Source organism: Bactrocera neohumeralis, unplaced genomic scaffold, assembly GCF_024586455.1.
Source record: "Bactrocera neohumeralis isolate Rockhampton unplaced genomic scaffold, APGP_CSIRO_Bneo_wtdbg2-racon-allhic-juicebox.fasta_v2 ctg165_3, whole genome shotgun sequence".
Taxonomy (NCBI): Eukaryota; Metazoa; Arthropoda; class Insecta; order Diptera; family Tephritidae; genus Bactrocera; species Bactrocera neohumeralis.
Genome location: NW_026089795.1, coordinates 744,481 through 760,406, shown reverse-complemented (window position 1 = coordinate 760,406; position 15,926 = coordinate 744,481). Strand labels below are relative to the sequence as shown.

General features: G+C 37.8%; 1 protein-coding gene across 1 annotated transcript; it reads right to left on the bottom strand.

Annotated features, from left to right (window-relative positions):
• Positions 1-6,051: 6,051 nt before the first annotated feature.
• On the bottom strand, positions 6,052-15,907 carry LOC126766553 (DNA-directed RNA polymerase II subunit RPB1-like). Its single transcript, XM_050484318.1, is given in 9 exon segments — positions 6,052-6,865; positions 6,868-7,836; positions 7,895-8,470; positions 9,663-10,241; positions 10,300-11,032; positions 11,088-11,507; positions 13,733-14,413; positions 14,520-15,326; positions 15,391-15,907. Coding segments are annotated over 9 exon segments (5,808 nt in total). The 5' UTR covers positions 15,742-15,907; the 3' UTR covers positions 6,052-6,173.
• Positions 15,908-15,926: the final 19 nt, after the last annotated feature.

Sequence of the window (15,926 nt, the reverse complement as noted above, 5' to 3'; positions counted from 1 at the left end):
AAGGGCTGTGTGTGTGGAAGTGAATTTCGTTGGCGCCAAAACTGTCAAAATTAATTTCCCCATGCTGGTGCTATTGATTATCATAGCAATTGATTGGAAACATACACAGTTTCAACAAACAGGCACACGTACATACATGCATATGCATGCAGGCGCAGCCTTCCTTGATGATACTCTGATTGTTTGACGAGAAGGAATTAAGCGAATAACAAGCAGCATTTTGTTTACTTGTCGCCTTGATTTTGGCTTATTTGCTGTGTCGTACCTCGTTAGTGTTTGTGGGTTCATTGAGGCGTAACTCACGCGTTCATTGACTAACAAATTATGTTTATGTATGTATGTACTATGTACGTATGCATTTTCTCAGCTAATTTTTCAGCTGATAAACCCGCTTTACGGGGCATCTCGACAGGCAAACTTTTATTGTATACTAACTGTATTGGCATGCCTATTGCCTATATACAAGTATAAATCAAAATATCATTGCTCATATCAAATTTATTATTTTAATTAATATATAAAATTTATGCTATAATTATAATAGTCCGAAAATATAAAATCTTTTTTTACAAGAAATACATTTGTAGAAAAAAGTATATTTCTCCTTTTTTTATTTTCCATATAAAACTTTAAACAGTTCAAGAGCTCAAAACATGCGCTACATCAGCTCGAACCTCTACCTACCCGACGCCTTTTCGCAAATGATTATGTTATGATAACAAATGCCCACGTACAGATTTGGCAACGGCAATGGCAATAGTTTAGCAGTTAGTATGTTAAAGTATAATAAACTTTAGCCTGTCGAGATGCCCCGTTATAATAGTAATACCTGCATCAAATCAACCGCAAGCCGCAAATCTGCATTTTTTAAACAAACAGTGGGTGTTTTTTACGTTTTAGTGACGTTTTAGTGCCTTCAAAGATAATAATTATTATCTGCCTTAGAAATCCGGAAGCTGGTCATATTAGCAGTTTTAAAAAAATATATATGTACATATACATATAAATGTCTACTCGTTTTATAGCGCAGAACGACTGATCTAATAAAATGATTCATCTGATGCTTTTTTGCTTATTTTAGACAGTGATGTCTAGTTGTAAATTGCATAAGTCCTGGCTAGTTTGCTGTTCCAATTAGGGAGGTTATTAGGAGACGTAAAATGCTATAATATTGCTCATATGTATACATATATAATATGTATATTGTACATATATATATACATAGTGTATGTAAATGGTTTTACATACCTAAGGAAATTAAATATTAATTAATCAGAAAATGTAATTTCTTTAAAGAATCTTTCTCATCAGAGAATTTCCAGTTTGACCCGTATTATTAACTGAACAAGGACGAGTTATCGTCATCAGTGTACCCTATTTGAGATTTTTTTAAACTGTTAAGACAATAAAAATATCATTTGCGCAGGAAAAGTAATATACTAAGTTTTCAACCATTTCCACAATGTGGAACATGACAATCGCACATATATTAAATTGGATTACTTTCCTATTAGAATATGCTAAAACAATGCAATTTTTATAATTTTCAATATTTTATCTGTGAAAGACCTTCTGATGGAAATGTCCATGTAATTTCAATAATTATTTGTATCGTTCATGTTGAGAGTTGGGAGAGATCGTACAGATGTTAAATATATTAACAAAATGTGTTATTTAAAAAATTTCGAAGTAATAAATGTTTCTAGAAAGACCCGTAAAACAAACCATTACAAGGGGATTAACATACTAAGTCCAGCAAATTTAACCCAGTATGTGGATGACATATAATAAAACTGAGAACATGTCCTATGTAGATGAACGATGCGATACACGAATATTAATAGAAGTTAACAGAAATAACAGAAAATTGATGGTTGAAGAAAGCTCAATGTTATTCAATGGGAAATGCTTTATATGCTTATACGACCTTAGCGTCCGATATAAATAATATGTATGAGCCCAAGCTCATGATGGTTGATGGTGGTAAATGTTTTCGATTATAGTCCGTTATATTCATAGTTTAAACAATGAGGAAAAATTACCGGTTTTGAACATTTGTCGATAGACAATGAACTAAATAGAAAAGCCGTTGTCGGCACTAACAATTTTACTATAAAGAATTTTTTTAAGCAATCCTAATTTAAACCACATATCATGTGAACCGTTAAGTGATTTATCGATGGTAAATGTCATTATGTGGGCAAGCCTGGTGCGATTTAAATATAGATAAAGCAATATGTTACAGTTATATACATATGTGTATACGTCTACTTGCGATTGGTTACAAAACTAGCTTTTTAAACACAAGGGTGTAGAATGCAGTAACAACAGTCAAGGACCAAGAGGTGTTGTGTCTTACTTATTTCATATCCTATTTATGTTTGAATTGTGTGTTAATTTCGTCAGCACAAACTAACATTAAACTCATCGTAGTGGATTCTGTATGGTGGCAATTACATTTTGCAAGCAATTGACTTGAGAAACCGCATAGGGGTTCCCTGGACAATAATATATTTCCGTAACACCGATTTTTGGTAATTTCTTGTTTATAATATGTATAAGAGTTGTCAACAAGTCTTAAGCCCTTCTATCACCGATTCTGCTTATTTTCATATCTCTTAAGCACTTTTTATAGCTTTTGAGCTCACAAGTTTTAATCTCCATACACATTCACATAGTTTTTCGCTAATATACTTTTATTGCGTCTTATTCACACATAGATTTATGACAATTTTACATTTTAAATTTTACAATAATTTTTTTTAATTGTTTTGACATTTTACTGCATGTTTTCCAGTAAAAGTAATTGTTTATTTGGTTGAGAAAATTTCGAAGTTTTACTTGTGAAGTGTTACGAGCATTTGGCACAAATGTTTGGTTTTGCTTCGTGAAGCAATGTAAATGAACTTCGACTGACAACTGATATATTTGTGAGTCTACCTCTGTGCTTGCGACGATGCCTTTTTACTTTGGGAAAAATCAATAGGTGATTGTTGTATGGCCAACTCAGAGCGCAAATTGCTATTTGGCAAGTAAACAACCTCGTAAGCTGGCAGCTGTTCACTCTCCAGCTGAAGTGCGCACTGTACGCTCTTTCTCAACTCAATGTTTTCTTTTGCAACAAATGTCTGACTTGAGAAACAGCGAAATATGGGAAATGCTGTGGAATTGTGGTAGGTCCAAAAGCCTCCATGTGTAAATTCAAAACCATTTTTCCATTTTAATTACATATTTTTAAATCATATTGTAGATCACTCAAGCGTCTAATTATTGACTTTTGGTAAACTCAAAAAACGTGGAATTTACAAGCTCTATTCAATAAACAGTCGGTGTACGATTGTTAATACAATTTAATTGTTATAATATTGTAGAGAGATAGAGAAGGATTAGGTGAACGAGTTTGAAAGCCCCTGACCTGACGCGTAGATGGCACTAGGTCTTCAAAAGGCGCGTGTATATGGTAAATGCCAGATGACACGATTCGTTAGAAAAACGAAAATCATTATATACTATACATATAAATATAATATGTATATGGGAGTTGTGGGTAGTAGCAAGCCGATTTTATCTATTTTTCTCAATACCGCATACTAAAAAATCAAATATATATAGTAAAGTCAACCGGATGTTCGAAAATCCTGGTATTATTTATATAGGGACAAGTTTTTGCTCAATTTTATCTAGTTTAGGAAAAAGATACACTGTTATGAGTAAAATACGCTTTCTCATTTTCGTCGAGATAACTCACATATTCGTTAATAGATGCGGTACAAAGGTACATATATGGGGGCTAAGGGAAGTATTGGTCCGATTCAACCCATTTTTGACATGCCATTATAAGCGAAGAATTATCCCTTAATTTCAATTATATATCTCGCACAGTGACCGACATTTTCGATCAAAAGTCAACTTAGGTACCGGGTTGTAAATATTTCGTACGTTGGGGCTTGAACAGTTTTTATTGGATTTGAACAATTTTTGGTCACAAGGTGGCACACAATAAAGAAATTATTCGTATAAAGTTTTATCCCGTTATATTAATTACTTCTTCATTTATATACTGGAAAGGAAAGAGTCAGATGGATATTAAAATTGTGCTGTATGAGAAGTAGATGTGGTTTAGCCCTTTTTCACACTGTGACATAAGAAGGTAAGAAGAATGCCACGTACTAAATTTTGTCGAAATCGGTTATTCGGGCTGTGCCACGCCCATCGTCTAATTTTTACGCCGATCCCTATAAAGCCCTTTCATACAATCTCTGAAGAAAAATTTAATGCCTCTGGCATATTTAGTTATTGATTTATCGCGCTTTTAATAGTTTTGGTTGTTGTACTTTCAGTGGTTTAGAAGATATATACATTACACTTATAAGAGGGCGGGACCAAGCCCACTTTTTCAAATTTTTTATTCACAGGTGCCCCTTGGTACTGCGATCCTCTGTACCAAATTCAGTTTTATATCTTAATTTAGTGCTTAGTTATGGCACTTTATATATTTTCGGTAAATGGCGATTTGTGGGAGTGGCAGTGGTCCGATTACGCCCATCTACGAACTCGAACTTGTTTTTGTACTAAGAAATCTGCATCCAAGTTTCATCGAGATATCTTATTTTTTACTCATGTCACAGCTTGCACGGACGGACGGATGGACAGAGAGATAGCCAACCGGATTTCAACTTTTCTCATCATCCTGATCATTTATATACTATATATGTATATGACCTTATATCTATCCCGTTTAGTTTTAGGTGGTGCGTACAACCGTTAGGTGAACAAAACCATAATACTCTGTAGCAAAAGGTTTCAAGAGTATAAAAATGGGGTCGCTACTAATCCACCTTCTACATAATATCGTCCTACTATATATCTACAAAATTTAGAGTTTCTGCCATCCTGTACATATAACCATTTTGCAACCAAATTTCATTATTTTAATTAGAAGATTTTCTGTTTTATACCGTCTTTTTCTTCTCCTGAAAACTTGTGAAAAATGATGTTATGTTATTTTGCATTTTAGGTGACTATACATATAATGATTTCTTTACTTTTAACGACTTATACCGAATATGTCGGCCAGTGTATGAGTTATATATAGTATACGTAAGTATATGTAAAATTACTTCAATTCACTTCACTTCACTTTTAGATGTTACGTGATTCCTCCATAATGGCCACACCACCTCTTCTTAACGTATTTAAATAATTTGTAGTTTTGTAATAGTCCATTTGGAACATTTACGATTCTTTGTTAGAAAACGTTTTGAAGTTTTTTATATTGAACATATTTTTTTTATTTCAAGGCAAGACGTAACACGTTAAGATGATTGAAAAACTGACCGAATTGTCCGCGTCATCGCATTTTCGCATTTGGACATGTGACCATTTGCAAAAAAAAATAAAGACAGTTTTTCACGAATTGAAAAGAGACAATGCTGTCAGTCAAGTTTATAAGGACAACCTAGGACTTTCGAAGATATCAAAAAAAAATGTTGATGTAACGAATGAGTTTGTACAGCTGTGAAATATGAAAAGTGCAATTTATATATTCTTTACAGTCTAAGTCGATGTATTTTGTTACTCTTCTTGGGTTTTAGGTGAGTGATTACGTGCGATATAGGATCGCTTTCAAGTCGCAGTAGCGCAAATATGAGAAAAACTTTCGTTGGGACAAACATGACACCCATACTTCTATGGAAGAAAATAATGCACATTTAATTTAAAAGCTTAATTTGTGTGCAAGTGGCAAAGTTGTAAGAAATTCTTTCAAAGTTAAAAATACTTTTTGTGTGTTGTTGTCTGATTTTTATTCAAATTGTAGGATTATTGCAAGACATAAGTATATTGAGTATAAAACGCAAATATTGAAGTACATATGTATGAAAAAAAAATTAATTAAATTCAAAATTCAGATTTTATCAATTCAAAATTCAATTCAATGCGATTTCAGTTTTAATTCTAAATAATACTACATGAGTATAAAAGAGCTAATTAAATATTTTTTAACGAGGAATTATTAAATTACGGATTTCATTTCCAGGTCATTATAGTTAATTAATAGCTATTGAGAAATTATTTTATTATGAAAATATAGCGAATTTCAACAAAAACAGTAACACTATTCTATTCTGTGCTGTTAATATGTGTATTAATGTAATTATATTGTTGTTTCAATTTCAGTTTGAGGTCGGGGAATACTGTGGGCTAGCCGGACTGTTGGGGCTCATAGGTGACATTGGAGACTCGCTGGAGCTATAAACGGGACTCGAAGGCGAGGATGAGTAAAAACTAGGGCTATGCGGAGAGTAAACCACATTTGAGTGAGACGCGGTGGAATAATTAGGGCTGGCTGGACTACTTGAGTATTGCGGACTACTGGGTGAGTAACGATTGGAGTTCGGTGAATGCTTCGGTGACGTTGGTGAGTAGGTGATCGAGGAGCTACTAGGATAGCGTGGACTCTGTATAGAAGCAGAGTATTGTTGTTGTGGCGTACGTGGTAAAATGAAATGCATTTGCGGCGAAGAGATTGTGGGGGAATAGTTGATTTTCGGACTTAGCGGCGAGTATTGAGGTGAATTAATAGTAAACGATGGACTGATTTGTGTATAGCTGGGACTCGAAGGATTATAGCTAAGAGTGGAAGGCGAATAATGTGGTGTTTGCATAACACAATGCGGGCTTGATGGCGAGTAATGAGCGTAGATAGGACTTGTGGGTGAGTAAGTTGCACTACTAGAAGGGGTGCCATTACTTTCCGCATAGAAATACGGAGTAGATCGATATTTTTTGGGTTCTGTACGTTGAGAGCAACTATCAGTTGCTGTTGACGTTTTATCGGTTAGATGATCGGGTGTGTTCAGCGGGAAGAAGGTGAATATAACGAATCGTTATTACTAGTGGGTGAGCTTGGTGAAAAACTGTTGCAGCACCGGTTTGAACTCATTATGGTGGGTGAATAGGACGGTGAAGTGGGCGAATAGTTATTAGTTTGCGGTGAGTAACCGGGTGAGGTCGGTGAATAACGCGATGAACCGGTGACGCTGTTATAAGACATTGTTGAACTGTCTGGTGAATAAAATGTGCTGTTGCTGTTTGAAGGTGATTGTGGTGAATGAACTTGTAGATAGCGTTGATAATGTGGTGAAAATTCTGGTGAACTAGGTGAGTACTTAGGAGACTGCATAATAGTGGTTAATAAATCATTGGTGCATGACAAATGGCTGCAGTTACTGGATATATTTGAACTTCTAAATGCTTTTTGGTCATATATTGGCGAAATGGGTGAGTAGTATGACCCACCACCATAGTATGATTTGATCGAAGCAGTTGATGGCGAAGAATATGGCGAGCTACAAAACTCATCTGCGGTCATTGTAGGCGAACTCATATTCGACAAAGGCGAGAAACAGACAGAACGTGCAGATTGTGGAGTTAGACCACCTAGGCCTGGTGAGTACTCAAGCATGCCACTGCGTCCACTTCCAGCTAAAATATTCGGCGTAAACAATGAACCATAAAAAAGGGCGTTCTTGTTGTTTATCGAATCTACTTCCATAGCAAGTTTGCATTTAGATGCATCAAGTATCATGTCAAAGCAACCGGTGCCGATGTGCGGCAATTGACCCATTATAATATTTTCCGACACGCCACGCATAGCATCACGTTCACCGTGTGCTGCAGCATCCAATAGCACATCCACCGTCTCCTCAAAAGAGCAACGCATCAAAGGGCTGGTTTGTTGGCGATTGATGCCATGGCGTGAAATAGCCATCAGATGACCCTTGGCCGTCATAATGTCACAGAGCAGCGCCAAGTGCCGATAGTTAACGTACAAGCCTGGAGAATTATTAATGTTTAAACAATAAATAAATTTTCAGAATTAGATGTTACCAACCGTAGAACTGCAAGACATTGTTCATCTCCTTCTCAATCGATTTGCGCACCGCTTCAATTCCCAACACCGTAAACATTTCGCATATATCATTGCTGAAGGTGCGCGTTTGGTCGACGTTCCGCTCGCTGAGCACGCGCATTAACGCGGTGCCATCGGTCTCCAGGAGCCACTCAGCCACGGATTTGAATTCACCCGTCTCCGTGATATAGATACGCTTCTTATTTGTCACCTGCGGCAGGTGCATATACACTTTCGAGATGGATTCGATACCCTGCAGAGTCATGTCGGACAACATGTTGCTCTCGATGCAGCGCAAAAACATGTTATCGTCTAAGCGAGTGAGCGACGCCTCCTCCTCTACCAAGTCTTCAGCTTGAAATTTGTTCTCCGAGTTAGGAGTGTTCATAATGCGTATGCGCATTATTAAACGTGTTGCATTGTCATCATTGAAAATGCACTTCAAGTCGTCGCCGAAGGAGGCAGCGATGCGCTCGGCAATGTGCTCCATGGTGAGTTTCTTTTCGGTCATGTGCTTTCGATCGAGCTCTATGCGTAAGAGCCATGGCGAGATTTCATCTGTAAGAAGGGTTTGAACATTTTAATTTACTTATGGATTGATGTTAAGTATAAGATGTAATTGTGTAAGTATTTAAAAAAATTTAAACAAGAATAAGTAAGGCCTTAACTCGGGTGTAACAGGACATTTTATACTCAGAGCACGGGAAACTTCTTTAGGTTCTGGCAAAACTTTATATTAAACAAGTAAGGAAGGGCTAAGTTCGGGTGTAACCGAAAATTTTTAAGGTATATATATAAAATTTGTTAGTTATATGGGGTCTAGGGCAAGTTTTTATCCGATTTTATCCGTTTTACGTCCAAAGGTACATTGTTATTAGAAAAATACCCTTCCTCAATTTCACACTGCACAGGGACCGATATCTAATATATCCAACAGGAAGTTTGAAAATCTTTATTTTGAGTCGATTCATTTTTGAATATCAGCCATAAACACTGGAGTTCACATATTCGGAATGTGGGGGCTTGAACAGTTATGGCCCGTTTTACGCAATTTTTAGACGAGATGGCTTACCTGAAAAGCACTATTTGTACGAAGTTTTATCCGAATATATTCATTGGTGCTTGATTTAGTACGGGAAAGGGGAAAAATCATATGAAATTTCAAATTGTGGTATATGAGAAGTAGGCGTGGTTCTAGTGCAATTGCACCCATTTTCACAGTGTAATATGGGATCGTCGGAATAATGGTATGTACCGAATTTGGTTGAATTTGTTCCAGTAGTCGCGGAGACATGTTATTTCACCTAATTGTGGGCGATGCCACTTCCATTTTCCCATTTTGACCCTGAGTTCCGATTTATAATCCGATTTCATAAATTTTCAAACCGTCAGTAGGGGTTCTTATAAGGTTTGTCCTTAGCGAATTTTGTTATTGTAGCTTTAGCGGTTTACGTACTTACTATATATTAAATAAGATGCCGGGCCACGTTTTTTTTATTTTTAGTCTACAGGTGCCCCTTACTACTGCAATCCCCTGCACAAAGTTACAGCTTTATGTATTAATTTAGTTTTATGTTTGCCATTTATGAATTTTCGATTAATGGCGTTTTGTGGGCGTGGCAGTGGTCCGTTATACCCATCTACGAATTCACCCCCACTTTTTTTTTACTAAGGAACACGTGTACCAGCTTTCAATAAGATATCTCAATTCTACAATGAAAAAAGGCTTAGGCTTATGCGCAGAACTTACTAGGATCAAAATCAGGAATTTCATAGTAGATATTAACAAATTCTTGATCTTCCCGCACGACAGTGCGCATTGGATCTGGGTCATAGTAGATAGCGGTATTAGCCGTAACTTTCTTGAGCGTAGTATGCTCCAAACGGCACAGAACATCTTTGGCTTTCTCCACATCTCGTGCCGGCTTACCGATTAAGAAGACAGTTAATGAAGGTGAGCGTGGGCGTTTAGACACGTTGATGATCTCTTTCAAACGTGGCACACCCAAAGTCACATTTTTTGCGGAAACACCGGCGAAGTGAAAAGTATTCAGCGTCATTTGTGTCGCTGGTTCGCCCAATGATTGGGCAGACAGTGCGCCCACCATTTCGCCAGGACAAATTTGCGAAAGTTGAAAACGATTAGCAATTTCGCCAAGCAGCATTTCAAAAGATTCGGGCGTTAAGTGATGGCTTTCGGCTACCACTTTGGAGCAGAGAGTAGAGCGTACTAAGCACTGAAAGAGGAAAGTGGCATTGTCGTTGGCCTGCTGCGATATGTGATCGGACCCTGCAACAATGACGCATTGGTTGAGCAACTCACGTACGCCTGGAAGAGCGAAAAGTCATGAATTATTTTTAAAAACTTTTTTTAGTCAGAATTATACCTTTTACAACGTCCAATGGATTGAGAGCAGTTGTAGAACGTTGGTCTACATGGAATATTTTCTGCACATTCCAAATCATACGCTGCAAATTGCATGGTAATACCACCTTTGAATCACCGGTTGGGAAAATTTGACGTAAGGCTTCGCGGTCCCGACACAATTGCTCCCACTCAACCTCCAGTTGCGCAATAATCTCCGTAGATTCGGTGATATCACGAACAGTCTCTTCGTTGAAATATTTACGCAAATTTCGTGTCTGAGTGACGTCGAATTTGAATTGCTTTTCGAATGCCTTGTTCGAAAGCTGTATGGTGGGCAGCGTTTGGAATTCCACCGACTCACCACAGAGGCCGTCTTCGCCGTAGCGTAGCTGTATAATTTGACCCTCAGCATTGCGTACTGTGCCATCGTACTGAACCATCACCGATTCCATGGCTTTGATTAAACGCCGCTGTATATAACCCGTTTCTGCAGTCTTCACGGCTGTATCGATAAGTCCTTCACGTCCGCCCATTGCATGGAAGTAGAACTCACTTGGTGTTAGGCCCGCTAGGTATGAATTCTCGACGAAGCCGCGTGCCTCTGGCCCATAATCGTCCTTGATAAAGTGTGGCATTGTCCGTTTACGAAAACCGTAAGGTATACGTTTACCTTCGACGTTCTGCTGCCCAACGCAGGCAATCACTTGTGATATGTTAATATTAGAACCCTTGGAACCAGCGATTACCATAGCCTGAAAATACCTGAGTGTGCATAAAATATTTCACAATCACAGCTGCTTTGATTACCTTCAAGTTGTTATATTCTGTAAGCGATTTCTTTGCAGAGCCACCCGTCTTATCGCGTGCATCATTCAAAATGCGATTGACTTGATTTTCGAATGTTTGGCGCAGCGTGTTGCCCGGTGTCGGCTCCAACTGCATGTGATGTGCCTTCTGTATGACCAACATTACATCATTCTTAGCTTTGGCAATGGCGTTTTGTATCTCTTTGTAAGTGGCCGGATCGGCAATGGTGTCGCCAATTCCAATACTGTGACCTTCGAGTAAAAGCCAAGCGTTGACAACCTTTTGTATATTTGCGTAAAATTCTCCGGCGATTTGATGTCCAAGCTCGATGTAAGCAATATGCAAGAGGGATCCAGCGGTGGCACCCAGTGTGCGTTTACATAGAATACCCATAATTAGTTCACTGTATTCGACAATTACCTGTGATGATTTATGTTAATTAAGCTCGTTAATTAAGCCACCAAGTTCTGCTATCTACAAGGTGCGTTCGAAAGTAAACAGGAATCTAACGCTCCCTGGTGGCGCCATCTATATGTCGACTGGTACGTTAGAATCTGTTTTCTTTATCGATTGCCCAGTGAGAATTTCATGACATTTCATCGATTGAAAGTGAAGGTATTGCGTTTTAAGTGTCAGTAACAGCCAACATTAAATTTTATTTTAAAATTGGTTAAAATTTTACCGAAACGTTTCAATTGATGAAACAAGTTTATGGCGATGATTGCCCATCCTGTAGCAGAGTGCACGAGTGGTTTCCACGTATTCAAAGTGGCCGAGAGGACATAAATGACGATCAACATGTGGGCCAATAAAAATCCGTGATCACCAGAAATTCCATCGAAACTGTGCGTGAATTCATCAAAAATCAGCCGAAATCATCATTGAAATTCATGGAAATGGAATAGAACACCTCAAAAATATCGATTTGACCGAATATTTGGGCTGTTTGTTCCGCGACAACCAAAATTGCTCAATTCATCAAAAATCAAAGAGGTCAAAAGGACGAAATCATTTACAATTGACTGGTGAAAAACGTTCATGGAAATCAGGAATAGAAAACCCCAAAATCTCAAAAAAGACAATGCTGATTTTTTTATGATTCCAAGGCTATTGTCCACAAAGAATTTGTTCCACCCGGACAAAACGTTAATGCGTATTCGACGTGTTCGGCCCCAATATCGCGAAGATGAAAGTTGGCCTTTGTTGCACGATAATGCGCCGTCTCATCGATCGACGCTTGTGACCGATTATTTTAACCATAAACCACTCCCCGCATTCACCTGATATGGCACCGTGCGACTTCTTCCTTTTCGGAGAAATACATTTGCCAATGAAAGAGGTCGTTAAAGGCGTAAATTCAAAAGGCTTTTTACTCGCGGCAAACGAGCTAAAACACTCGTTCGACATGCTTTTGGACCGTGCAAAAAACTGTATTGAAGCAGAAGGATTTTTTCGAACAAGCCATTTGTTCTTTTTTTTTTTTAAGTCCTGTTTACTTTGGAAAGCACCTTGTATATATTTATATATTACTCCTCTTAAACATTGCCATCATATCTGACTTCAAGGGGTTAGTTAGGTCTGGAGCCCGCAAACTCGGCCTAACATTAGCAGTAAGGAAGAAGGAATCTAATATGGGAGTAAAAACAAGTTGATTCACACAATTAGCGGATAATGGGCTAACACATGAAACTTGAAGCAAAATAAAAGGGATTTGGGTTTACTCAACATAAGCTCTTCAGCATTACATCACTATTTCAAAATGACAGAGTTGGAAAAAAGAATTTAATTTTTTCCAAAAATTAATAATTAAAATATAATGTTTTTGAATCCTGAAATTCACTTTCATTCTTTTAAAATGTCTCGACTGCCCTTACGGGGCACACCAAATTTGAAATACAATAAAAAAAGTTTTTTTTATATTTCGATATCTCAAATAGTTTTGGAGTTTCAGCCTTCCATGTTCAAATAGTTCCATTAGGCCCATCAGTTTATCTATCTTATCATTATCAAATTTCTTCCGCATGTTTTGCATATCGTTTTTGTACAATGGCCAAACAGTTTGTTTATCTGATCAAAAATCGAATTTTGACAGACCAAAGTTGCCTTTGTTTGTCGCCGCTATTTTGTCAATTTTTAATTTTTCAGGTTTCGTCCACGGAGAAGGCCAGTGGAGGATCTTTTTTGTTTAGCGCCGTTGGAGATCGCACGAAACTCGATATATCGGATTTTTTTTTTAACTTACTGAGTATTTTTAAAATATGTATAAATATACCGTTAAAATTATGAAACATATGTAATACTTTATTCCTTACTCCTAATAAAATTATGAATATTGGTTTGAAGTTGTCTATACTCGTACAAGATAATTTACTAACAATATAATTAAAAGCTTTCGATGAAGTGGGTGTCGAAAGTGGTTTTACACCAAAAGTTTGCTGAACCTCAAATTTTAGCTTACAAATTAATGATACAAGATGTCCCACTAGGACTCATTAGATAAGGTGGGAGATATTCTTAGAATTAAAAAAGAGGAAATTTTGTAAGTTTTTTTGACGCAAATAATTAGGTCGAAAAATCTTCATTTGTCTAGAAATAAACACATTCGAAAATTGGCCTACCTTGGTTTGTGTTAAATTTGTACGTACTTTGGTATCACCCGGCGAAATCCAACGGTATTGACTATCGTCTTCTTCATCAGGATGCGTTGAATGAGTGCGTATCATATTCAAATTTCCCGGTATGATTAAGGAAAAAAGCTGCTTGCCCGACCACAAAAATGTCGGTTTTAAAATACATGGCTTCGGCATCACACCATCCCAACACGGCATGTGCATCAGTAAATTCATCAGTTGTTCGTGTGTTATGAAGACATCGCGTTTGGTCATCTTGCATACGCCTGTCAAGCAATCCTGCACAATCCCCATAACTGGCTTATTCGTTTGCGGTGTGACAATTTGTCGTGGTGTCAGGTGGAGATTTTCAATTTCGGCGCGTGTCTCCATGCTCTGAGGAACATGCAAATTCATTTCATCGCCATCGAAATCTGCGTTATAGGGCGAGGTACAAGAGAGGTTCATCCGGAACGTGGACCAAGGCAGTACTTTGACGCGGTGACCCATCATCGACATTTTGTGCAGCGTTGGTTGGCGGTTAAAAATCACCAAATCGTTATCGCGTAAATGGCGTTCGACTTTGTAGCCAAACTCTAAATGTAAATCACTGGGTTTTGGGTGGAAACGCAAGTCGATGCGATCGCCATTGCTACGTATTATATACTTAGCGCCGGGAAATTGCGTATTGCCGCGTTGAACAAGGGTTTGCATAAGCTGGTTTTAAATTATATATATATAAGTATATGTAGGTATAATATTTTTTTTGTTATATAATATATGTTATAAATTAAAGAGTTGTTCCAATTACGTTAGTGTTTACCTCAATATTGAATGGTGTCACTACTTCGGGATAAGTCAGATTCTGCGCAACAGATCTCGGTACACCCACTTGATCGATATTTAAATTCGGATCCGGCGTAATTACGGTACGTGCTGAAAAGTCTACACGCTTTCCCATTAGGTTGCCTCGTATACGTCCTTCCTTACCCTTTAGACGTGCTTTGATGCTCTTCAAAGGACGGCCTGACTTTTGTAGAGCACGTGGTAGGCCAGGCATTTCATTGTCGATTACTGTAACTACATGAAATTGCAACAGGGACGAACACTCTCTAATTAGGTGGTCTGCGGCACCTGTTTCAATGCATTTCTTTAGCTCATTGTTTGCTTTGATAATGTCCGCCAATTTGTGTGTAAGGTCATCGTGCGAACGTGAACTTCCATACATCAGAACGGATGGTCGCACAGAAAGTGGTGGTACTGGCAGTACTGAAATGAGCAACCAATCAGGCCGGCAGTGTTTCGGATCCATTCCTAAATAAATGCAATCTTCATCGGAGATATTTCGGAAAATTTCTAATACCCGCTCTGCTGTCAATATGATTTGGCGTTCTTGTCGATGTTCGGTTAAACGTTGCCAAGTGGCAAATAGCTCCAACTTGTTTCGAGTAATTCGCGGCTGATGATGCCCGCAGCCCCCATGATCTGAGATATTTCGTTCGTTGTTGCATGTGATAGGAATGTCAATATTTTCGCCACCTTCGCATATTGTTTTGGACTTGCACAATTCTCGCATAAGGCTTAAGCGCATGCGTGGACGTGCTTTGGTGCGATTCAGCATTTCCTTAACCTAAAAAGTGACAAGCTTTAATTTAAGTGCGCAATGTGATTGAAATGTTTCGTTTTATAAATACCTTTGCATTTGTCGGTGACACCAACAGTTTGGAACAAGAGAAGCACACACAACGTAATATTTTAATTGTTTTTAGAAGGAAACCAATGTGAAATACTGGTAAGCTTAATTCAATATGTCCAAAATGGCCGGGACAGTCGACGATATTACCAGCACATGTAAGGCAGCGTGACTCTCGATCCAAAACTCCTTGGCGAGGGTCCATTAAACCACCTAATGCTGGTTTACCATCTTCTACAATAACTGCACGTGTGATACCACCTTCCGTTACCGATAATCGTTTGATTTCATCCGGGGAAAGCACTCCAAATTGTATGGCCTTTACATTCCGCGTAACACAACTTACATTCATGATTCTTCTTAATTTTCAAATTGTGCTGATATAAATTCAAAATCTATTAAACTCAATATTTTTATTGTAATTCAATTGCTCTTTGTTAACGTTTCTCACAAATTAAATCACGATTTTCTAATTTTCCCAAAATAAGAATTAACGAAGCGGATATTTCATTTTGAAACTGCTGTACGGTTACGTGG